The following is a 24391-nucleotide window of genomic DNA, read 5'->3' as shown; positions in this document are numbered from 1 at the left end:
GCAAGGGTAAAAAGTTTGACTTCCTAAATCAGGGGTCGGCAACCTTTACCAGTCAGAGAGCCATTTTGACCAGTTTCACAAATCAAAGAAATCAATGGGAGCCACAAAATTCTTTTGAAATTTAAAATGAAATGACACTGCATGCAAAGTTTTTTTTTTGCTTTGTGCAATGTATAAACCAAGGGTTTCGAGTTTTGTATGAATGGCGCTTGACAGCGTCATACTTATCAACCTCCCAATTTTTCCAGCACACTACGAAATTCAGGGCAACTCTTCTCTCGAACGTGCCGTGATTGTACGGCATTTAGCGCCCACTACATCCAGCGTGCCGGCCCAGCCACACGTGGTTTGGGACTTTTGCTTGCTCATGTAAATGACAGCAAGGCATAGTTGGTCAACAACCACACAGGTTACACTGACGGTGGCGGTATAAACTTTAACACTCTTACTAATAATGCGCCACACTGTGAACCCACACCAAACAAGAATGACAAACACATTTCGGGAGAACATCTGCACCGTAACACAACATAACCACAACAGAACAAATACCCAGAATCCCATGCAGCCCTGACTGAATATTAACCCCGGGAGTTTTCTGCGAGAGGCACTGAAATCCGGAAATCTCCCGGGAAAATTGGGAGGGTCGGCAAGTATGCAGCTGAGCCGCATCAGAGTGCTCAAAGAGCCGCATCCGGCCCCGGAGCCGCGGGTTGCCGACCCCTGTCCTAAATTATAGTGACACGACACCATAGAGAGAATGAATACTGAGTGATTCAGTGTTCACAAAGCATGATGCATTCACACCCACTCTATACAACCACAAAGGCTTCTTTTTACTAAGGCGTTTAAAAAAAAAAAGGAATTGCTTACCGATCAGATCTTCCGGAATGAGGGACTCTATAGGAGGGTCCAGCTCGGAGCTTTGGCACAGGTACGCCTTCATTTGCGTCATAAACTGCCGGAGCGTCTGCAGGAAATCGATGCCCGACGTATGACAGCCGCGGTTCTCCTGAACAAAGCTGATGTAGTCCTGGACCAGGGAGCCGAAGTACGAACGTTTATCCCTGGATAACTCCGCTATTTTTTTCACCGCCCGTCTCTCTGGAGTCATCAGGGATGTAAGCATACCGCTCACCTTGCGGAAGCGTCCCTTAAGGGCGCGAGGCACAATAAACGATCCCCCACTCAGGCTCACGCCCACCCTGCGCCTTCGGGATTTGAAGGAAGGACGGAGACGCATTTCTAAGTCTGCCTCCAGGCCCACCCCATAGTCCTCTTCTACTTCCTCTTCCCCGTCGTCATCGTCATCATCGTCCTCCTCCTCCTCACTACTGTCCTCTACCAGATATCCAGGTGACTGTGAATACTCCAAAGAGTCCGAGGACGACGTGGACATGCTCGTGTCACTAAGCCGTTGAAGTCCTCTCTCGTTCCGGATGGATGGACTCCCACCGTTTGTCTCCGGTGGAATATTATCAGGGATGGACGGCGGTGGCTTGGCTTGAGACAAGGCCTTAGCGATGGTCTCATCGTCGAGGGCAATGTGGCAGCGGCGTGCTTCCAGATCGGGCTTAGTAGGTCTTGGAGGGGGTGGGTCGGCAGGCACGTGGATTGGTGAGCTGGCACTTTTGGACGGGCTGCTGTGTTTTCCGCCCATTGTCGGTCTCGGGGGAGCCGGACGCCTGGTTCGGACCTGCTGCTGCTGCCTTGGAGCCACAGGGACGACCACTGGCATACTTTTGGGTCTGGTGATAGGCGCTGGATGTCCGGGCGGAGGTGGAGCGGGTCGCCGGCGTGGCATTAAGCGAGGCGGAGGGGGTCGGGGAGGAGGGCGGGAATTACGGTTCACCTTGCTCTCCTTCTCTTGACCGCTGCTAGTCGGTTTCACGGACTCTGTTCTCGCATCCTGGGAGTCGCACTTAGTAGCGGGAGGGACTAGGTTCTCTTCACAGTGGTGGCGCTGTCGAGTCTGGAGAAAGAGTGGGTTGACGAAGCAGAGAAGACCACTGGAATGCCTTCTCTCATGGGGGCGCAACGTTGGCGGTGCGCTTTCGCAGTGGCTGGGCTGCGACTCCTTGTCCTCACCGGCCCTGCTTGTCCTCTGCGGGCTGAGGGTTCGACTCAAAGGGCGACAGGGAGGGTGTGAGGTCTGCGGCTGGCTGCAGAGAGCTGAGTCCCAAAAGCCTGTAAATCAGAGACAGTGACAATCAGACTGGCACACAGCAGAAGTCACCAGTAAATATTCTCCTAAACAGTTAGAAAAGTTAGCACACAGCATATTTTCCAATGAAGTTTTCTGACCGTTTTTGTCCTGTTTGAATTTCAGCTTGCTCCTTCCTTTTTTTCCCCCCGGTAGCCGTGACACATACAGTCCTGTGTCTCTTTTGCTCTGATCTAGCGGGTGTGCGTCACACAGCCACAGAGAGGGAGTGGCCAGTGTTATTCACAGAGTGAGCGATCACTCCACAAACAACACCGCGCACGCATTTCCAGTTCCTCCATTCCCCCCCCTTTGACTTTTGTCCACCACTGTCAAATGTTTACACTAACCTACAGTACATTGTCCTGTAGTTTCTGGACTGCTGATTGTTTTCGCTGATTAATTCATGACATGATCTCAAATATCTTCCAAACATCCAGCATATTCTGCAGTGGACTTTTACTTTTGGTCTATTTCTTTTGTCAGAGTTACACATTTAAGGGGGGAAAAGCCCTGTTAAGCACAACACAAACATCTACTGCACTGCAAAAAGTCAGTGTTCAAAATCAAGAAAAAAAAAAAAAAAAAAGAGGGGTATTTTATTTGAACTAAGCAAAATTATCTGCCAATAGAACAAGAAAATTAGCTAACTTCGATTAACCCAAAAATACCTTAAAATAAGTATATTCTCACTAATAACAAGTGCATTTTTCTTGGTAGAAAAAAAAAGGAGAAATTTTTGCTCAATATGTTGAAAAATATTCTTAAATTAAGTAAACGCTAGTGCCATTATCTTGACATAATGATATGCGCTCGGCATTACATTTCTTGAAACCAGCAAACTTATACGAAAAACTAATTTATTGTTCTTAATGGAAAGGCAACAAGGCAAGCGCTTGTTACTCTCGGGGTCTCCAAGACGCTCAGGCAAATCATATGGTCTAAAAATGCATTTTTCCATCGATAACATGACATCATCGCGCCAAGTGCGTGCTCTTTCAGTCAATTAGTGCGCAAGGAATATATATATATATATATATATATATATACACACACACACACACTGCAAAAAGTCAGTGTTCAAAAACAAGGAAAAAAATACAAAAATTAGTGGTATTTTATTTGAACTAAGCAAAATTATCTGCCAATAGAACAAGAAAATTTGGATTGTCAAAACTTTCCAAAACAAAGAAATTTAGCTAACCTCAATGAACCCCAAAATACCTTAAAATAAGTATATTCTCACTAATAACAAGTGCACTTTTCTTGGTAGAAAAAAAAGGAGACCTTTTTGCTCAATATGTTGAAAAATATTCTTAAATTAAGTAAATGCTAGTGCCATTATCTTGACATAATGATATGTGCATTACATTTCTTGAAACCAGCAAACTTATACGAAAAACTAATTTATTGTTCTTAATGGGAAGGCAACAAGGCAAGCGCTTGTTACTCTCAGGGTCTCCTAGCCGCTCAGGCAAATCATATGGTCTAAAAATGTATTTTTCCATCGATAACATGACATCATCGCGCCAAGTGCGTGCTCTTTCAGTCAATTAGTGCACGAGCAATATATATATATATATATATATATATACATACACTGCAAAAAGTCAGTGTTCAAAAACAAGAAAAAAAATACAAAAATGAGGGGTATTTTATTCGAACTAAGCAAAATTATCTGACAATAGAACAAGAAAATTTGGCTTGTCAAGACTTTCTAAAAAAAAGTAAATTTGGCTAACCTCAATGAACCCAAAAATACCTTAAAATAAGTATATTCTCACTAATAACAAGTGCACTTTTCTTGGTAGAAAAAAAAGGAGAACTTTTTGCTCAATATGTTGAAAAATATTCTTAAATTAAGTAAATGCTAGTCCCATTATCTTGACATAATGATATGCGCTCGGCATTACATTTCTTGAAACCAGCAAACTTATACGAAAAACTAGTTTATTGTTCTTAATGGAAAAGCAACAAGGCAAGCGCTTGTTACTCTCGGGGTCTCCTAGCCGCTCAGGCAAATCATATGGTCTAAAAATGCATTTTTCCATCGATAACATGACATCATCACGCCAAGTGCGTGCTCTCTCAGTCAATTAGTGCACGAGGAATATATATATATATATATATATATATATATATATATATATATATATATATATATATATATGTATGTATATATACACTGCAAAAAGTCAGTGTTCAAAAACAAGAAAAAAAAATACAAAAATGAGGGGTATTTTATTTGAACTAAGCAAAATTATCTGCCAATAGAACAAGAAAATTTGGATTGTCAAAACTTTCCAAAACAAGTAAATTTAGCTAACCTCAATGAACCCAAAAATACCTTAAAATAAGTATATGCTCACTAATAACAAGTGCACTTTTCTTGGTAGAAAAAAAAGGAGACCTTTTTGCTCAATATGTTGAAAAATATTCTTAAATTAAGTAAATGCTAGTGCCATTATCTGGACATAATGATATGTGCATTACATTTCTTGAAACCAGCAAACTTATACGAAAAACTAGTTCATTGTTCTTAATGGAAAAGCAACAAGGCAACCGCTTGTTACTCTCGGGGTCTCCTAGCCGCTCAGGCAAATCATATGGTCTAAAAATGCATTTTTCCATCGATAACATGACATCATCACACCAAGTGCGTGCTCTTTCAGTCAATTAGTGCGCATATATACAGTCCAGCCTCCGGACAAAACATTTTTAATTGTAATTTTGAGGAATTTATCTGAATGTGCATGAAGTATTTCTGTTCAAAATTGTTTGAAATGTCAAATGTTTAAATATTAACTGTCCGTTAACTGTACTGTGCCAACTGTACTACCGTATTTTCCGCACCATTAGCCGCACTTAAAACCCACAAATTTACTCAAAAGCTGACAGTGCGGCTTTTAACCCGGTGCGCTTTATATATGGATAAATATTAAGATTCATTTTCATAAAGTTTCGTTCTCGCAACTTCGGTAAACAGCCGCCATCTTTTTTCCCGGTAGAGCAGGAAGCGCTTCTTCTTCTACGCAAGCAACCGCCAAGGTAAGCACCCGCCCCCATAGAACAGGAAGCGCTTCTTCTTGTACTGTAAGCAACCACCCGCCCCCGGAAGAAGAAGAAGCGCGGTGCATGCTGGGATATGTGACGTTTCATTTCCATTTGTGTGTTTATGTAAAGACCCCAAAATGGCTCCTATTAAGTGTGTTGTCTGTCTAATTATAAATAATGCAGACGAGGCGTGTTAACTGAGTTCTCAACGTTTACTCACAGCGTGCTCATAACCACATTCTAACTCCCAGCATACAACAACGCTTCTCAGGGCTACCGCGCATGCTCGTAACTATCGTTGCATGCTGGGTAGTGTAGTTGTTATATTTGCTAGCTCATAACATCACAGTAAGAGACACGCTTACGCGCTTAATTCAATACTCGCCGTCATTCCGGGTGGATTGACAAAAGACCTCCAGCCGCTAGATATTGGTGTCAACAGGGCATTCGAAGCTAGACTGCTAACTGCGTGGGAACAATGGATGACAGAAGGCGAACACACCTTCACTAAGACAGGGAGGCAGCGCCAGACGACGCCAACATCTGCCAGTGGATCGTAAATGCCTGGGCAGATATTTCGGTCACAACTGTGGTCCGAGCTTTCCGGAAGGCAGGATTCACAGAACTGCTGGATAACAGTGACACTGACTCCGATGACTTCGACGAGACGGAGCCGGCCATTTTGGATCTCACATTTGCCCAACTTTTCACTTCGGACACCGAAGACGAAGGATTTACGAATGAAGAATAACTTCAGAAAGTGAGCGCTATGTTTATTTTGTGTGTTGTGACATTAACGTTCGAGCAACATTATGTTGCTATTGCTCTGCACTATTTTGAATTTTACTATGTTTGTGATTGCACATTTGCGTACATTTTGGGAGTGAACAGAGTTGTTAGAACGCTGGTTTTTAATATATTATTAAAGTTTGACTGACCTATCTGACTGTTTTTTTGACATTCCCTTTAGCGCAGCGTAGGCGCGGCTTATAGTCCGGGGCGGCTTATTGGTGGACAAAGTTATGAAATATGCCATTCATTGAAGGTGCGGCTAATAATCCGGTGCGCCTTATAGTGCGGAAAATACGGTACTTTATGAGTACGTATATTCTATTGTTTCATTGAAAATAAAACAGCAAAGTCCATTTGGCGGTTATCCGTTTTAATTTGACAAAATTGTGTCATGATTTTTTTTTTCATGCTTGAAATAAGAAATTATTACTTTAAAAAAAGTAGTTTTATACTTGTGAGTGTTGATGACACAGCTTTGCAACAATTGATGTTTTAGTTTCAAGCATGTTTTACTCAATATAGGTCATCAAATCTCAGCAACAAGCTGTAATATCTTACTGAGATCATTTAGGACCAAAACACTTAAAACAAGTAAAACACTCTAACATAAAATCTGCTTAGTGAGAAGAATTATCTTATCAGACAGAAAATAAGCAAATATCACCCTTATTTGAGATATTTAATCTTACTTAGATGTTCAGTTTTTCAAGTCAAGATAATGGCACTAGCATTTACTTAATTTAAGAATATTTTTTAACATATTGAGCAAAAAGGTCTCTTTTTTTTTTCTACCAAGAAAAGTGCACTTGTTTTTAGTGAGAATATACTTATTTTAAGGTATTTTTTGGGTTCATTGAAGTTAGCTAATTTTACTTGTTTTGGAAAGTCTTGACAAGCTAATTTTCTTGTTCTATTGGCAGAAAATGTTGCTTAGTTCAAATAAAATACCCCTCATTTTTGTTTGTTTTTTTTCTTGTTTTTGAACACTGACTTTTTGCAGTATAGATCATAAAATCTCAGCAACAAGCTGTAATATCTTACTGAGGTCATTTAGGACCAAAATCCTTAAAACAAGTAAAACACTCTAACAAAAAATCTGCTTAGAGAGAAGAATTATCTTATCAGACAGAAAATAAGCAAATATCACCCTTATTTGAGATATTTAATCTTACTTAGATTTTCAGTTTTTCAAGTCAAGATAATGGCACTAGCATTTACTTAATTTAAGAATATTTTTTAACATATTGAGCAAAAAGGTGTCTTTTTTTTTCTACCAAGAAAAGTGCACTTGTTATTAGTGAGAATATACTTATTTTAAGGTATTTTTTGGGTTCATTGAAGTTAGCTAATTTTACTTGTTTTGGAAAGCCTTGTCAAGCCAAATTTTCTTGTTCTATTGGCAGAAAATTTTGCTTGGTTTAAATAAAATACCCATCATTTTTGTATTTTTTTTTTCTTGTTTTTGAACACTGACTTTTTGCAGTATGGATCATAAAATCTCAGCAACAAGCTGTAATATCTTACTGAGGTCATTTTGGACCAACATCCTTAAAACAAGTAAAACACTAACAAAAAATCTGCTTAGAGAGAAGAATTATCTTATCAGACAGAAAATAAGCAAATATCACCCTTATTTGAGATATTTAATCTTACTTAGATTTCAGTTTTTGCAGTGTATATTGAGTAAAACATGCTTGAAACTAGAATATCAACTGATACAAAGCTGTGTCATCAACACTCACAAGTATAAAACTACTTTTTTAAAGTAATCATTTCTTACTTCAAGCATGAAAAAAAAAATCATGACGCCGAGCGCATATCATTATGTCAAGATAATGGCACTAGCATTTACTTCATTTAAGAATATTTTTCAACATATTGAGCAAAAAGGTCTTTTTTTTCTACCAAGAAAAGTGTACTTGTTATTAGTGAGAATATACTTATTTTACGGTATTTTTGGGTTCATTGAAGTTAGCTAATTTTACTTGTTTTGGAAAGTCTTGACAAGCTAATTTTCTTGTTCTATTGGCAGAAAATGTTGCTTAGTTCAAATAAAATACCCCTCATTTTTGTTTGTTTTTTTTCTTGTTTTTGAACACTGACTTTTTGCAGTATAGATCATAAAATCTCAGCAACAAGCTGTAATATCTTACTGAGGTCATTTAGGACCAAAATCCTTAAAACAAGTAAAACACTCTAACAAAAAATCTGCTTAGAGAGAAGAATTATTTTATCAGACAGAAAATAAGCAAATATCACCCTTATTTGAGATATTTAATCTTACTTAGATTTTCAGTTTTTCAAGTCAAGATAATGGCACTAGCATTTACTTAATTTAAGAATATTTTTTAACATATTGAGCAAAAAGGTGTCTTTTTTTTTCTACCAAGAAAAGTGCACTTGTTATTAGTGAGAATATACTTATTTTAAGGTATTTTTTGGGTTCATTGAAGTTAGCTAATTTTACTTGTTTTGGAAAGCCTTGTCAAGCCAAATGTTCTTGTTCTATTGGCAGATAATTTTGCTTAGTTCAAGTAAAAAAACCCCTCATTTTTTCTTTTTCTTGTTGTATAACACGGACTTTTTGCAGTGCATGCTATTATACGTGTAATATGGACATATTCAAAGTTACATATCGATTAATCAAATGGTTAATTAGTTGCTAAATCCACGCACCATACATGTCAACTCTCATGGAAACTTTGCCCACTCATTTTATTTCTCGTTACTTCCCTGTATTGGTGCTGCACATCAACAAGTAAGTAAGTAGGCAGTGGTCTTGTTACACCAGCCCTTCCCTTATGTTGAAATGTTGACAGGTGTGTCCCACATGTGCCCTGAGAAAATGTTTTGCTTGATGATCTTGCTCAAATTGAATGTGCCTGTCAGTCTTCAAAGTGTGTACCAAATTGTGTGGTGAATCTTGACATTTAGAGTCAATCTGACTAATAGGGTGCTTTGAAAAAAGATTTACACCATGGAGTGTCCTATATTTTTTTCTGATGACAAGGACAAGCACCGATGCAGAATTAGCCCGAGCGATGACTACTGTACAGCCTAAAAATGGAAACGTTAACTGTTGCATTACTGGGACAGCTGCTATCATATGTCTGGCCCTCGGTGTCTCCACAAGAAATTAGGCTGGTGCTATTCATAAAGCTTCATGTGAGCAACAAGATAAAACAAGTACAATTTAAGATAATCATCAACATTGGATTTATATCCAATAGTTTTTCCATAATGTTTTATGAATATAAATGTGTTTACATATTATTTACTTTGAATATAATTAGTTGCATTTCACAATAAAATAATAATGTATACTTTGTTTAAAAAAAACAAGACTTCCACATAGTGCAACTCTCCTCTATTTGAAAGGGGAACTGCATTTTCAGGGGAATTTTGCTTATCGTTCACAATCATAAATAGTCAATAAATGTGTTGAAAAGTCTGCTTACAGAGCCGCTGTATTCTGCCTATAAAGCCCTTGAAAAAACATCAAAACACATCCATTAAAAGCCTACTGAAATGCGATTTTCTTATTTAAACGGGGATAGCAGGTCCATTCTATGTGTCATACTTGATCATTTCGCAATATTGCCATATTTTTGCTGAAAGGATTTAGTAGAGAACATCGACGATAAAGTTCGCAACTTTTGGTCGCTGATAAAAAAGCCTTGCCTGTACCGGAAGTAGCAGACGATATGTTTAGGTTGTGGAGCTCCTCACATCTGCACATTGTTTACAATCATGGCCACCAGCAGCGAGAGCGATTCGGACTGAGAAAGCGACGATTTCCCCATTAATTTGAGCGAGGATGAAAGATTCGTGGATGAGGAAAGTGAGAGTGAAGGACTAGAGGGCAGTGGGAGCGATTCAGATAGGGAAGATGCTGTGAGAGGCGGGTGGGACCTGATATTCAGCTGGGAATGACTAAAACAGTAAATAAACACAAGACATATATATACTCTATTAGCCACAACATAACCAGACTTATATTTAAGATGCCACAAATTAATCCCGCATAACAAACACCTCCCCCCTCCCGTCCATATAACCCGCCAATACAACTCAAACACCTGCACAACACACTCAATCCCACAGCCCAAAGTACTGTTCACCTCCCCAAAGTTCATACAGCACATATATTTCCCCAAAGTTATGTACGTGACATGCACATAGCGGCACGCACGTACGGGCAAGCGATCAAATGTTTGGAAGCCGCAGCTGCATGCGTACTCACGGTACCGCGTCTGCGCATCCAACTCAAAGTCCTCCTGGTAAGAGTCTCTGTTGTCCCAGTTCTCCACAGGCCAATGGTAAAGCTTGACTGTCATCTTTCGGGAATGTAAACAATGAAATACCGGCTGTGTTTGTGTTGCTGCAGCCGGCCACAATACACCGCTTCCCCCCTACAGCTTTCTTCTTTGCTGTCTCCATTGTTCATTGAACAAATTGCAAAAGATTCACCAACACAGATGTCCAGAATACGGTGGAATTTTGCGATGAAAACAGACGACTTAATAGCTGGCCACCGTGCTGTCCCAAAATGTCCTCTACAATCCGTGACGTCACGCGCTGGCGTCATCATACCGAAACGTTTTCAGCAGGATATTTCGGCGCGAAATTTAAAATTGCACTTTAGTAAGCTAACCCGGCCGTATTGGCATGTGTTGCAATGTTAAGATTTCATCATTGATATATAAACTATCAGACTGCGTGGTCGGTAGTAGTGGGTTTCAGTAGGCCCTTAAGGTTTTATATACATGATGTAAGTATTTACAGTCGCGATCAAAAGTTGACATACACTTGTAAAGAACATAATGTCATGGCTGTCTTGAGTTTCCAATCATTTCTACAACTCTTATTTTTTTTGTAATAGTGTGATTGGAGCACATACTTGTTGGTCACAAAAAACATTCATGAAGTTTGGTTCTTTTATGAATTTATTATGGGTCTACTGAAAATGTGAGCAAATGTGCTGGGTCAAAAGTATACATACAGCAATGTTAATATTTGCTTACATGTCCCTTGGCAAGTTTCACTGCAATAAGGCGCTTTTGGTAGCCATCTACAAGCTTCTGCTTGAATTTTTGACCACTCCTCTTGACAAAATTGGTGCAGTTCAGCTAAATGTGTTGGTTTTCTGACATGGACTTGTTTCTTCAGCATTTAAGCCAGGACTTTGGGAAGGCAATTCTAAAACCTTAATTCTAGCCTGATTTAGCCATTCCTTTACCACTTTTGACGTGTGTTTGGGGTAGGGATGTCCCGATCCGATATTTGGATCGGATCGGCTGCCGATATTTGCCAAAAATTGCGTATCGGCAAGGCATGGGAAAATGCCGATTCAGATCCAGTTTAAAAAAAAACTCCAGTCCGTGTTTTCCAGCGCACCGATTTAAATAATACATTCCACTTTTCTGCTGCTCCGTAATTTCCGTTCCGCATTTTCCAGCACACCTTCAACACATCCACAGGTCTGTGAATTCTCACGCAGTTGCTTTTAGCTGCTGGCATTACACGACAGGCTCTTCTCACTCTTTCCTGTGTCTCCCTCTCACAGACAGCAAGTGCACCTTCTTACACACGTCACATACTGTCACGTCATACGTCACATACGTATACTGTACGTCCTCCCCGAGCAGAGAGGTAGCAGCATGGCTAACGTTAGCTGTGATGCTAGCGCAGCCGTGCGAGCAACGCTCCCTCTAAGGTGCTCGCCTGTGCAATTACGCACTGCTCAAACGTCCTCTGCGCATAGCAAATCTATGCCACGCACAAAATCTAATAAAAAAAATAAGCGCATAACAATTTTCGACACACGGACACGACAGAGAAAACAGTTTTCGTCATCATTGTTCAAATATTGTGACGTCTGTCGAGACGCTTATCTCCGTTCGGTGCCACACGTCCACACCATCAAAATGCTGAGGCAAAAATTTCCAGATCAACACCGTATGAAAAAATTAGTGATTTTTTTAGTTGTGATTTCCTTCTCTGCATGAAAGTTTAAAAGTAGCATATATTAATGTAGTATGAAGAAGAATGTTTTAATGTAGACATGCAAGCCTTGAAAGAACATTTTGAAAATCAAGACTACATTTCCTGCCAATGGGTGCATTTCTACCCTATATTTTAACTTTAGATTTATTCTCATATCAAACTCTGACACTTACATCCGGCGCCCCCCTCCACACCCTGGATTATAAATAATGTAAATAATTCAATGTGATTATCTTGTGTGATGACTGTATTATGATGATAGTATATATATGATAGTATATATCTGTATCATGAATCAATTTAAGTGGACCCCGACTTAAACAAGTTGAAAAACTTATTGGGGTGTTACCATTTAGTGGTCAATTGTACGGAATATGTACTTCACTGTGCAACCTACTAATAAAAGTCTCAATCAATCAATCAAAACACATAGAATCATCATACTGCTGTGATTATATGCATCAAGTGTTCATTCAAGGCTAAGGCAAAATATCGAGATATATATCGTGTATTGCAATATGGCCTTAAAATATCGCAATATTTAAAAAAGGCCATATCGCCCAGCCCTAGTTCAATGATGCCATTTCTGTTTGTCATGTATAAGTTTGTCTATTTTGTGTTTATCCTTGAATAAACAGGTCAGTTTCTTGTTACCAACAGTGTTGGGACTAACACGTTACAAAGTAACGCGTTACTGTAACGCCGTTAGTTTCGGCGGTAACTAGTAATCTAACGCGTTATTTTTTTTATTCAGTAATTTAGTTACCGTTACTACATGATGCGTTACTGCGTTATTTTACGTTACTTTTGATGTAGTATCGGCTAGAAACAGAAGCGCTGTGGTGTCTTTCTTCTGAATCTTCCTCTGTCACAAGCCGGAGAGAAGAAAAGAGGCGCGGTCTATGTGTGTGTGTGTGTGTGGGGGGGGGGGGGGGGGGGGAGGGGAGGTTTGATCCGCGGTTTGATATATGAAACAAACAAAAAAAAGTTGTTGGCACGTTCAGTCCACACACAGCGTGGTCATGGCGAGCGGAGTAACGGAGGAGCTTGAACGCCCAGCGCCATTGAATCGGTGTGTTTATAAGTGCAGACTCGGTTGTGCAAAACGAGGGTTTTAAACACATGCTGAACGTGCTTGAAACACGTTACGACATCCCGTCGCGCACCCACTTCAGCAATAAGATTGTGCCAGATCTTTATGAGCAGGAGAAGAAAAAAGTTGTGGATGAACTATCCCGAGCATCAGCTGTTGCGCTCATGACAGACCGGTGGACGTCCAGGGGAACTATAAGCGCTCACTTCATCACAGCAGACTGGGAGATGAGAAGACACGCCCCCTCTACGAGAGTCACCTTGCGCAGGTGCTGACACAAGCAGTGGAGGAATGGAAGATAAAGATATCCCAGTCACACGTGATAATGCCAAAAATCAAATAATTACAGAGAATGAGGCAGGACTGGGACCACAGATAGGTGCTTTGCACATGTAGTGAATTTGGCATCACAGAAGGGAATCTCAGTCAATAGGATGGAGCGCCTCTTTGGGAGGATCAGGAAGGTTTCTTACTTCCACCCAAGCACAACAGCTGCTCATGTGCTTAAGACAAAGCAAGAAATGCTAAAGCTGCCTGCTCATACATGATGTCCCAACGAGATGGAACTCCACTTATATGTTGGAGCAGCAGGCAGCTATATACTCTGCATTGACCCACAACACCCTGAAGACAAATGTCACCCTGTCTGATGATGATGTGAGAGTGGCAGATGAGGTCCTCTAGGTGCTTAAACCCCTCAAAAGTGTTCCATCTCTACTGAGCACTGAAACTTCACCATCTGTGTCAATGATCCTGCCACTGAAAACAAGGATTGTACAATCCATGGCTCCAAGTGTGGAAGACAGCAGCATCACTCCAGATGTCAGGCTTTATTTCACTACCTATGTTTCAAGGAAGATGATGTTTCTTCTTATGTTGCACTTAAACTTGTTTTTTATTAATGGTCATTGGTCCAAGTTTAAAGAAAGGAGGAATGCCTTTTTATGTTGCACTGATTTTCATTAATTATGTTAAAAGGAAAATAAAAATGCATGTCAAGTTGATCAACAGATTGTATTATTCTCCAGTGCAATAACAGTCCTGAAATGAAGGCAAAAAGGGCATTAATGGGAGCTTTAAAAAAAAAAGAAGAAAAAAAGAAGTAACTAAATAGTTACTTTTCACAGTAACGCATTACTTTTTGGTGTAAGTAACTGAGTTAGTAACTGAGTTACTTTTGAAATAAAGTAACTAGTAACTGTAACTAGTTACTGGTTTTCAGTAACTAACCCAACACTGGTTACCAACCATTGTGTATTATTCAAACTCCCCTAATTCAGCTGGCTAGTTGTTATCAAGAGTACTAAAACCCTTTTCAACATGATTCTGACAACTAAGTAGGCTAAATAACTTTAAACTTTAATACATGCTCGGATAGGCCAGTATCGGTATCGGTCAGTATCGGATCGGAAATGCAAAAACAATATCGGTATCGGATCGAAAGTGCAAAAACCTGGATCGGGACATCCCTAGTTTGGGGTCATTGTCCTGTTGGAACACCCAACTGCGCCCAAGACCCAACCTCCGGGCTGATGATTTTAGGTTGTCCTGAAGAATTTGGAGGTAATCCTCCTTTTTCATTGTCCCATTTACTCCCTGTAAAGCACCAGTTCCATTGGCAGCAAAACAGGCCCAGAGCATAATACTACCACCACCATGCTTGACAGTAGGGATGGTGTTCCTGCGATTAAAGGCCTCACCTTTTCTCCTCCAAACATATTGCTGGGTATTGCGGCCAAACAGCTCAATTTTTGTTTCATCTGACCACAGAACTTTCCTCCAGAAGGTCTTATCTTTGTCCATGTGATGTCAGATGAAACAAAATGGATCTGTTTGGTGGTGGTAGTATTATGCTCTGGGCCTGTTTTGCTGCCAATGGAACTGGTGCTTTACAGAGAGTAAATGGGACGATGAAAAAGGAGGATTACATCCAAATTCTTCAGGACAAACTAAAATCATCAGCCCGGAGGTTGGGTCTTGGGCGCAGTTGGGTGTTCCAACAGGACAATGACCTCAAACACACGTCAAAAGTGGTAAAGGAATGGCTTTTAGAATGGCCTTCCCAAAGTCCTGACTTAAAAGTGTGGACAATGCTGAAGAAACAAGTCCATGTCAGAAAACCAACACATTTAGCTGAACTGCACCAATTTTGTCAAGAGGAGTGGTCAAAAATTCAACCAGAAGCTTGTGGATGGCTACCAAAAGTGCCTTATTGCAATTATAATAGTTCAAAGTTTTCATATATTCATGGGCATGATTGACTTGTCATGGTCATGTTCTGACTGGAATGGCGTGGTACGTGTTTTTAGACACTAAGAACTGAACTATGAATCTACGATAGCTGAAGGGAGACTACTAACTTCTGTAGCTCCCAGTAAATAAATCCTGAAAAATACTGCTTTATTTCAAAAAAGTAGTTAACACAGTGAGTATAGAGCTTTGTCTTGACATAGTCTGTGGTGAATGTTTCCATTGTGGTATTTATTTATTTTACTTTTCAGATATCAATTTGTGTTTATTAGAGATGTCCGATAATATCGGACTGCCGATAATATCGGCCAATAAATGCTTTAAAATGTAATATCGGAAATTATCGGTATCGGTTTCAAAAAGTAAAATGTATGACTTTTTCAAACGCCGCTGTACGGAGTGGTACACAAACTTGCCAACCCTCCCGACTTTCCCGGGAGACTCCCGAATTTCAGTGCTCCTCCCTCCCGAAAATCTCCCGGGGCAACCATTCTCCCGAATTTCTCCCGATTTCCACCCAGACAACAATATTGGGGGCGTGCCTTAAAGGCACTGCCTTTGCTTGCCGGCCCAGTCACATAATATCTACGGCTTTTCACACACACAAGTGAATGCCAGGCGTACTTGGTCAATAGCCATACAGGTCACACTGAGGGTGGCCGTATAAACAACTTTAACACTGTTACAAATATGCGCCACACTCTGAGCCCACACCAAACAAGAATGACAAACGCATTTCGGGAGAACATCCGCACCGTAACACAACATAAACACAACAGAACAAATACCCAGAATCCCATGCAGCCCTGACTAACTCTTCCGGGACACTACAATATACACCCCCTGCTACTCCCCCCCCCCCCAACTCAACCCCGCCCACATCAACCTCCTCATGCTCTCTCAGGGAGAGCATGTCCCAAATTCCAAGCTGCTGTTTTGAGGCATGTTAAAAAAAATAATGCACTTTGTGACTTCAATAATAAATATGGCAGTGCCATGTTGGCATTTTTTTCCATAACTTGAGTTGATTTATTTTGGAAAACCTTGTTACATTGTTTAATGCATCACAACAAAATTAGGCATAATAATGTGTTGATTCCACGACTGTATATATCGGTATCGGATGATATCGGAATCGGTAATTATGAGTTGGACAATATCGGAACATCGGCAAAAAAGCCATTATCGGACATCTCTAGTGTTTATATATTATTGTTCCTTTGTGTGCCGTCCAGTAAGTAAAAGCCTGGTTCTACTGAAAAACGCTTCCTTTGTGATACTACAGACCAGATCTACTAAGATCCAAATACCACGTGCTAAACAGCATGTGCAAAGTATAAAATTGTATGCACTATTAATAATGATCGGCATATATTCTGCATATTCATGAAGACAGACACGCTAGATGGTTTGTGGTCCTTATTCTGCCAACTAAAGAGACGCAATCCTCTGTGTACACGCTCAGTAGCTTTGCGTGTACCATCAAGCTCGCACGTGTTTTAGTACACGCAAACGTTTAGTACATAAAAATATGAAAGTTTCATATCACGGTTATTGTAAGGGACAACTGTTGAAAACTGTTCTGCAAATGTCTTCCTGTTTTCGCTATGTATCATCCATCCATTCATTTTCTACCGATTGTCCCTCTTAGGGTCGGGGGCTGGGGGCCTGGAACCTATCCCAGCTGCATTCGAGCGGAAGACGGAGTACAACCTGGACCATACTTGCCAACCCTCCCGGATTTTCCGGGAGACTCCCGAAATTCAGCGCCTCTCCCGAAAACCTCCCGGGACAAATTTTCTCCTGAAAATCTCCCGAAATTCAGGCGGACTCTGGTCCTCATGGGTTTATTGTTAGGCAGTTTCATTAACGTCCTCCCAGCGCGGCAACAACACACAACAACAGCAGTCACGTTTTTGTATACCGTAAAGCAGTTCGTCTGCCGTAAACAGCAATGTTGTGACACTCTTAAACAGGACAATACTGCCATCTAGTGCATTTGATGAAAGCACTTTTGTGCGTGCCACACATCAATGCATCATCAGAGACAGGGTGTTCAGCATGGTTAGAAAAATAGTGACAGAGAATAGAACAAGGATGGACAATTCAACCCTTAACTCAACAATGAGTAGATGAGTGTTATGTGTGTGTATATGTGTAAATAAATGAACACTGAAATTCAAGTATTTATTTTATATATATATATATATATATATATATATATATATATATATATAAAAAAAGAATATATATATATATATATATATATACATATAATAAAATAAATAAATATATATATATATGTATATATATATATATAATAAAATATATATATATAGCTAGAATTCACTGAACGTCAAGTATTTCTTACATATATATATATATATACATATATATATATATATATATATATATATATATACATATATATATATATATATATATATATATATATATATATGTATGTGTGGGAAAAAATCACAAGACTATTTCATCTCTACAGGCCTGTTTCATGAGGGGGGGTACCCTCAATCATCAGGAGATTTTAATGGGAGCATTCACATACCATGGTTTGTATAGGGCACAGAGTGGGTGGGTACAGGCTGGCCTAGGGGCGTGGTGATTGGCTCATGTGTTACCTAGGAGGTGTTTCCGTCTATGGCGGCATGTTGTTACAATTTCGCTGCGCTTGTTGAGGGATGACAGGTTTTTTCCCACACATACATATATTGCGCTCTACTACGGTATCGAGCACTATTTTTTGGATAACCTTATTAAGACATATATATATATATATATATATATATATATATACATATATATATCTATATATATATATGAAATACTTGACTTGGTGAATTCTAGCTGTAAATATACTCCTCCCCTTTTAGACACGCCCCCGTTCCACCCCGTTCCACCCCGATAAAAAAAAAAAAAAAAAAGACTACCTGGTCCAAGTTGAGCCACCTCCTCCAGGTCTTTTTGGGTCTTGGCAGATGCTATGGCCTCAGGGAGTTTGAGAGGGAAGGGCAACACATCCCTGGAGACAACAAGGTAAACAACGTGTTAAGCTTGTGCTTGTGAAAAGTGTCATCAATAAGCTTATACCCAGTTTTATGATGTTTTATAACCACTTCTTTCAATATTTCTTTAGTCTGAACTCGGAAGCTGATACTTGACGTAATCTGAGCTCTGAGAGCCCAGGGTACAAGGCCCATCACTAAATAAAAGTGATATATTTTGGCTACATGCTCTGCTCTTGTAATATGAATGCAAATCAATGACCTGCATTTTGTAAAAGGTCATGGTCAAAAGCATTGGCGTTGTTAGGCCTATTTTAGGGGGGGCTCAAGCCCCCCTAAAATATTCTTAAACCCCCCTAAATAATTTGGTGGGTTTTTTTTACAAATAAATGCCGACATATTCATTATAAAGTGGCCCAAATAGGAGTTTAAATAAATAATCATATAACCTGTTATTATTCACTCAGTTTCCCCTCACTTCGTAGCGTAAGGTAGAGAGCCCCTTTCGTGCGTCGGTATCCAATCCATTCCACTTGTTCATATAGAAAATGCCCACATCACTCAAATTCCAGCCCGCATTTTCTCTGCGACCTTGCTTGCGGTCCTGCAGGTGTACGAAGCACATTATCTTCCTTTCCAATGAGTGAAGCTGCACAAAACCTTGTGTGACCAAATCATTTATTTTTTAATTTTTGTGTTTCTTTTAGAATCTATATAAAGTAATATACATAAGCCTATTGTTAAAATAATGAAAAAAACATCATTAAATATATTTGTTTTATTGTATTGTTACATTAATAGCTGTTGTATTATTATAGGATGGCTTGTTAAACATTTAATAGGATTTTCAGAGGGAGGAAAAACCAAGACATTTAATATAAAATGTAAAATGAATAAATACATAAAAAGAAAATATATGGTTAAAAGCCATCGTCCAGGGGAGCATTTCATTTCGTCCCGTGCATTTAAAAAAAAAAAATAATAATAACAACTGCGATGAGGTGGCGACTTGTCCAGGGTGTAAAACGCCTTCCACCCGATTGTAGCTGAGATAGGCTCCAGCGCCCCCCGCGACCCCAGAAGGGAATAAGCGGTAGAAAATGGATGGATGGAATAATAACAATGAATAATTTCTAAGTCTTTGTTAGCCATTTGTGAAGTTTTGTGCTCGTGCGTAACATTCGCTCGCATCCTGTGCATCTCCTGGGGGCAAAGCCCCCCCTGTCCTTAAAAGCTAGTGACGCCCCTGGTCAAAAGTTTACATACACTTGTAAAGAACATAATGTCATGGCTGTCTTGAGTTTCCAATCATTTCTACAACTCTTATTTTTTTGTGATTGGAGCACATACTTGTTGGTCACTAAAAACATTCATGAAGTTTGGTTCTTTTATGAATTTATTATGGGTCTACTGAAAATGTGACCAAATCTGCTGGGTCAAAAATATACATACATATGCCATAAGGCACTTTTGGTAGCCATCCACAAGCTTCTGCTTGAATTTTTGACCATTCCTCTTGACAAGATTGGTGCAGTTCAGCTAAATGTGTTGGTTTTCTGACATGGACTTGTTTCTTCAGCATTGTCCACACGTTTAAGTCAGGACTTTGGGAAGGCCATTCTAAAACCTTAATTCTAGCCTGATATAGCCATTCCTTTACCACTTTTGACGTGTGTTTGGGGTCACTGTCCTGTTGGAACACCCAACTGCGCCTGGGCTGATGATTTTAGGTTGTCCTGAATAATTTGGAGGTAATCCTCCTTTTTCATTGTCCCATTTACTCTCTGTAAAGCACCAGTTCCATTGGCAGCAAAACTGTTACGCTTGCGTGGCATTGTGATGCCGGAGGTCGTCTTTTCAAGATGCAGAGGGATGTCAGGAAGCGGCTTGCAGGTGAGAATAAATGATTTATTCTAGTTGCAGAACAAAATGCTGCGCGGTGCACCACGGCACGGAAAACAAGAGGGTAGCCAAAAGATGCTAATATAAAAAATGCAGACTATGAGAGAAACCAAGAGCGTAACTTGTTGCGTAGGAGAAAACAAAACCAACAGACCGAGTGAGGCCAGCGCGTAAACTAAATAGCCCTCTGATTAGTGCCCCGGCAACAGGTGCGCGTCTGGAACACTAACCAGAGGCAGGTGACGATAATCTGCCGTCATGGCAACTGAGAAACACAAACTCAACAGGTGCTGAGAACACAAGTGAACTGAAAACAAACAGAATATGATCCGGGCAGCGGATCATAACAAAAAAAGGCCCATAGCATAATACTACCACCACCATGCTTGATGGTAGGTATGGTGTTCTTGGGATTAAAGGCCTCACCTTTTCTCCTCCAAACATATTGCTGGGTATTGTGCTCAATTTTTGTTTCATCTGACCACAGAACTTTCCTCCAGAAGGTCTTATCTTTGTCCATGTGATGTCAGATGAAACAAAAATTGAGCTGTTTGGCAACAATACCCAGAAATATGTTTTGGAGGAGAACATTTAGCTGAACTGCACCCATTTTGTCAAGAGGAGTGGTCAAAAATTCAAGCAGAAGCTTGTGGATGGCTATTAAAAGCGCCTTATTGCAGTGAAACTTGCCAAGGGACATGTAAGCAAATATTAACATTGCTGTACGTATACTTTTGACCCAGCACATTTACTCACATTTTCAGTAGACCCATAATAAATTCATAAAAGAACCAAACTTCCTGAATGTTTTTTTTGTGACCAACAAGTATGTGCTCCAATCACTCTATCACAAAAAAAATAAGAGTTGTAGAAATTATTGGGCACTCAAGACAGCCATGACATTATGTTCTTTACAAGTGTATGTAATAGAGATGCGCGGTTTGCGGACACAACCGCGGAGTCCGCGGATAATCCGCGGGTCGGGTGGGTGTCATGACGAAAAAAATAGATTTTAAATAGATGCGGATCTGTGGGCATTGGCAACAATAGTCAACCCTTTCTTGATGGAAATGACAATAATACTATAATAATGATAAATAATATTATCACGCATTGAATGTCTCTGCTGAATTGGATCAGTCTCCTTTCTTTAACAGGCAAAAGCTTTATAACCTCACTAATATGCTTGCATCGTCTATATTAGATATATAACAACTGGCGGGTGTGGTTTTGATAAAATGTTGGTTCGGGTGCATGCGGATGGATGACGACTTTTGTGATGCGGTTGCGGATGAAATAATTGCCTATCCGCGCATCTCTAATATGTAAACTTTTGACCAGGACTGTATTTGTGCTCATCAGATGGGCGCCCTCTACTGGTGGGATACTGGCATACTCAGATGAAGTGGATAAAACCCATTCATAGGGGAGTCTCACACAGGGTTTTTTTTTTTTTTTAGAATCCATCCATTTTATACGGCTTGTCCCTCTCGGGGGCGGAAGGCGGCGTACACCCTGGACAAGTCGCCACCCCATTGCAGGGCCAACACAGATAGACAGACAACATTCACACACTAGGGCCAATTTAGTGTTGCCAATCAACCTATCCCCAGGTGCATGTCTTTGGGGGTAGGAGGAAGCCGCAGTCAAGGGGAGGACATGCAAACTCCACACAGAAACACCCCGAGGCCGGGGATCAAACACAGAACTTTCTTATTGTAAGGCACATGCACTAACCCCTGTATCACCGTGCTGCCTCACTTTTATAATAGTGTTTTAAATGAACTGAAAGAGCAAAGACAACAATAGAAGAGAGAGAAATACTATGACGTACCTGCTTATACAGTAGAAAGCCACCAGGCGGAAAATATCTGCAAAACTGATCCCAGATCCATCAAGGGAGAATGCTATAAAAGGTATAAAATATGCAGATGTTAATGAAGTATACTGGTGGGCGGATGACCTCCATTAAAATACCGACAAGCCCTCTCTTGCATGGTATCAGTTGGGAGAACTCAGAGCTGGTATGAGATCATGCTTTGACAATGTGATACTTTCATGGCTTTCACTGCACCGATACTGACTAGAAGAAATAATACAAGTGACATACGCCCAGGTGGCAAAATAAAGATAATTCGATTTTCTTCTAATGTGGAGGAAGAAGAAATGAAATCATTGAAAATCAGTTGGGAACAACAGAACAAAACTAAGTGTAAAACATGTGACAAAGATGTACGCTGCAAAAAGTCAGTGTTCAAAAACAAGAAGAAAAAAAAAAAATACAAAAATGAGGGGTATTTTATTTGAACTAAGCAAAATTATCTGCCAATAGAGCAAGAAAATTCGGCTTGTCAAGACTTTCCAAAACAAAATAAGTATATTCTCACTAATAACAAGTGCACTTTTCTTGGTAGAAAAAAAGAGACCTTTTTGCTCAATATGTTGAAAAATATTCTTAAATGAAGTAAATGCTAGTGCCATTATCTTGACATAATGATATGCGCTCGGCATCATGATTTTTTTTTTCATGCTTGAAGTAAGAAATGATTACTTTAAAAAAGCAGTTTTATACTTGTGAGTAGTGATGAGTCCGGCAACACCGATGCATCGGCGCATGCGTCGAGCTCATAGAGCGAAACCCTGTGTCGGTGCGCGTACCGCTTTTAGAAAGTCACGTGACCGATCATGAGCTGTTTTGGTCACGTGACTGATACGCCAACTGTGTCGCACTGACGCCTCCTCTGTGCCCTGTGAGCGTGTCTTTTCTACAGCCGGAGAAATAATAACTAAGAAGAGAAATCGTCTAAAATGTAATACGTCGGAAAAACTTTTTTTTTTTTTTTTTTTTAATAAAAATGTGTAAAAAAAATTAAATTAAAAAAATTCCCAGTCCACAATCATCCACAACACGTTCTCTTAGATTTCCATGTTATGATACATGTTCACATTATTTATTGACTGTATCTAAAAAAGATAAAAATATATTTTCATTTAAATGAAGATATGAAATAATCCTAAATGAAATACAATGACTTGGTTTATATTATTGTATATACTAGGGCAGGGGTCACCAACGCGGTGCCCGCGGGCACCAGGTCGCCCGTAAGGACCAGATGAGTTGCCCGCCTGCCTGTTCTAAAAATAGCTCAAATAGCAGCACTTACCAGTGAGCAGCCTCTATTTTTTAAATTTTATTTATTTACTAGCAAGCTGGTCTCGCTTTGCTCGACATTTTCAATTCTAAAAGAGACAAAACTCAAATAGAATTTGAAAATCCAAGAAAATATTTTAAAGACTTGGTCTTCACTTGGAATAAGCGGTAGAAAATGGATGGATGGATGGATGGGTCTTCACTTGTTTAAATAAATTCATTTATTTTTTACTTTGCTTCTTATTAGTTTTAGAAATAAAATTTTAGAGAAAAAATACAACCTTAAAAATGATTTTAGGATTTTTAAACAAATATACCTTTTTACCTTTTAAATTTCTTCCTCTTCTTTCCTGACAATTTAAATCAATGTTCAAGTAATTTTTTCATTGTAAAGAATAATAAATATTTTGGCTTCTGTTTTTTCGACGAAGAATATTTGTGAAATATTTCTTCAAACTTACTATGATTAAAATTCAAAAAAATTATTCTGGCAAATCTAGAAAATCTGTAGAATCAAATTTAAATCTTATTTCAAAGTATTTTGAATTTCTTTTAAAATTTTTGTTCTGGAAAATCTAGAAGAAATACTGATTTGTCTTTGTTAGAAATATAACTTGGTCCAATTTGTTATATATTCTAACAACGTGCAGATTGGATTTTAACCAATATAAAACATGTCATCAAAATTCTAAAATGTATCTTAATCAGGAAAAATTACTAATGATGTTCCATAAATTATTATTTTTTTCAAAAAGATTCAAATTAGCTAGTTTTTCTTCTTTTTGTCGGTTGAATTTTGAATTTTAAAAGAGTCAAAATTGAAGATAAACTATGTTTCAAAATTTTATTTTAATTTTTTTCGTGTTTTCTCCTCTTTTAAACCGTTCAATTATGTGTTTTTCTCATCATTTATTCTC

The 24391-nt window shown here is 39.4% G+C and overlaps 1 protein-coding gene and 1 long non-coding RNA gene across 3 annotated transcripts in view; one reads left to right on the top strand and one right to left on the bottom strand.

The window, feature by feature from the left end:
- The window catches only part of LOC133617287 (uncharacterized), a 74379-nt gene extending 56814 nt beyond the window's left edge, over positions 1-17565 (top strand). The window contains exon 4 of the long non-coding RNA XR_009816967.2: positions 17050-17565. This is a non-coding gene — a long non-coding RNA (uncharacterized lncRNA). The remainder of the gene's footprint in view (positions 1-17049) is intronic.
- The window catches only part of LOC133617284 (ras and Rab interactor 2-like), a 112070-nt gene that overhangs the window by 33433 nt on the left and 54246 nt on the right, over positions 1-24391 (bottom strand). For both annotated transcript variants that reach the window (XM_072914938.1, XM_072914939.1), the window contains exons 6-8: positions 22158-22230; positions 18347-18438; positions 874-2187 (exon numbers count right to left, since the gene is read on the bottom strand). In XM_072914938.1, the coding sequence (XP_072771039.1) occupies positions 874-2187; positions 18347-18438; positions 22158-22230 (1479 nt within the window). The remainder of the gene's footprint in view (positions 1-873; positions 2188-18346; positions 18439-22157; positions 22231-24391) is intronic.

The sequence above is a fragment of the Nerophis lumbriciformis genome, linkage group LG16 (genome assembly GCF_033978685.3).
Source record: "Nerophis lumbriciformis linkage group LG16, RoL_Nlum_v2.1, whole genome shotgun sequence".
NCBI classification, from domain to species: domain Eukaryota; kingdom Metazoa; phylum Chordata; class Actinopteri; order Syngnathiformes; family Syngnathidae; genus Nerophis; species Nerophis lumbriciformis.
The sequence above is the reverse complement of the archived record's forward strand: the minus strand, read 5'-3'. Positions and strand labels throughout refer to the sequence as shown.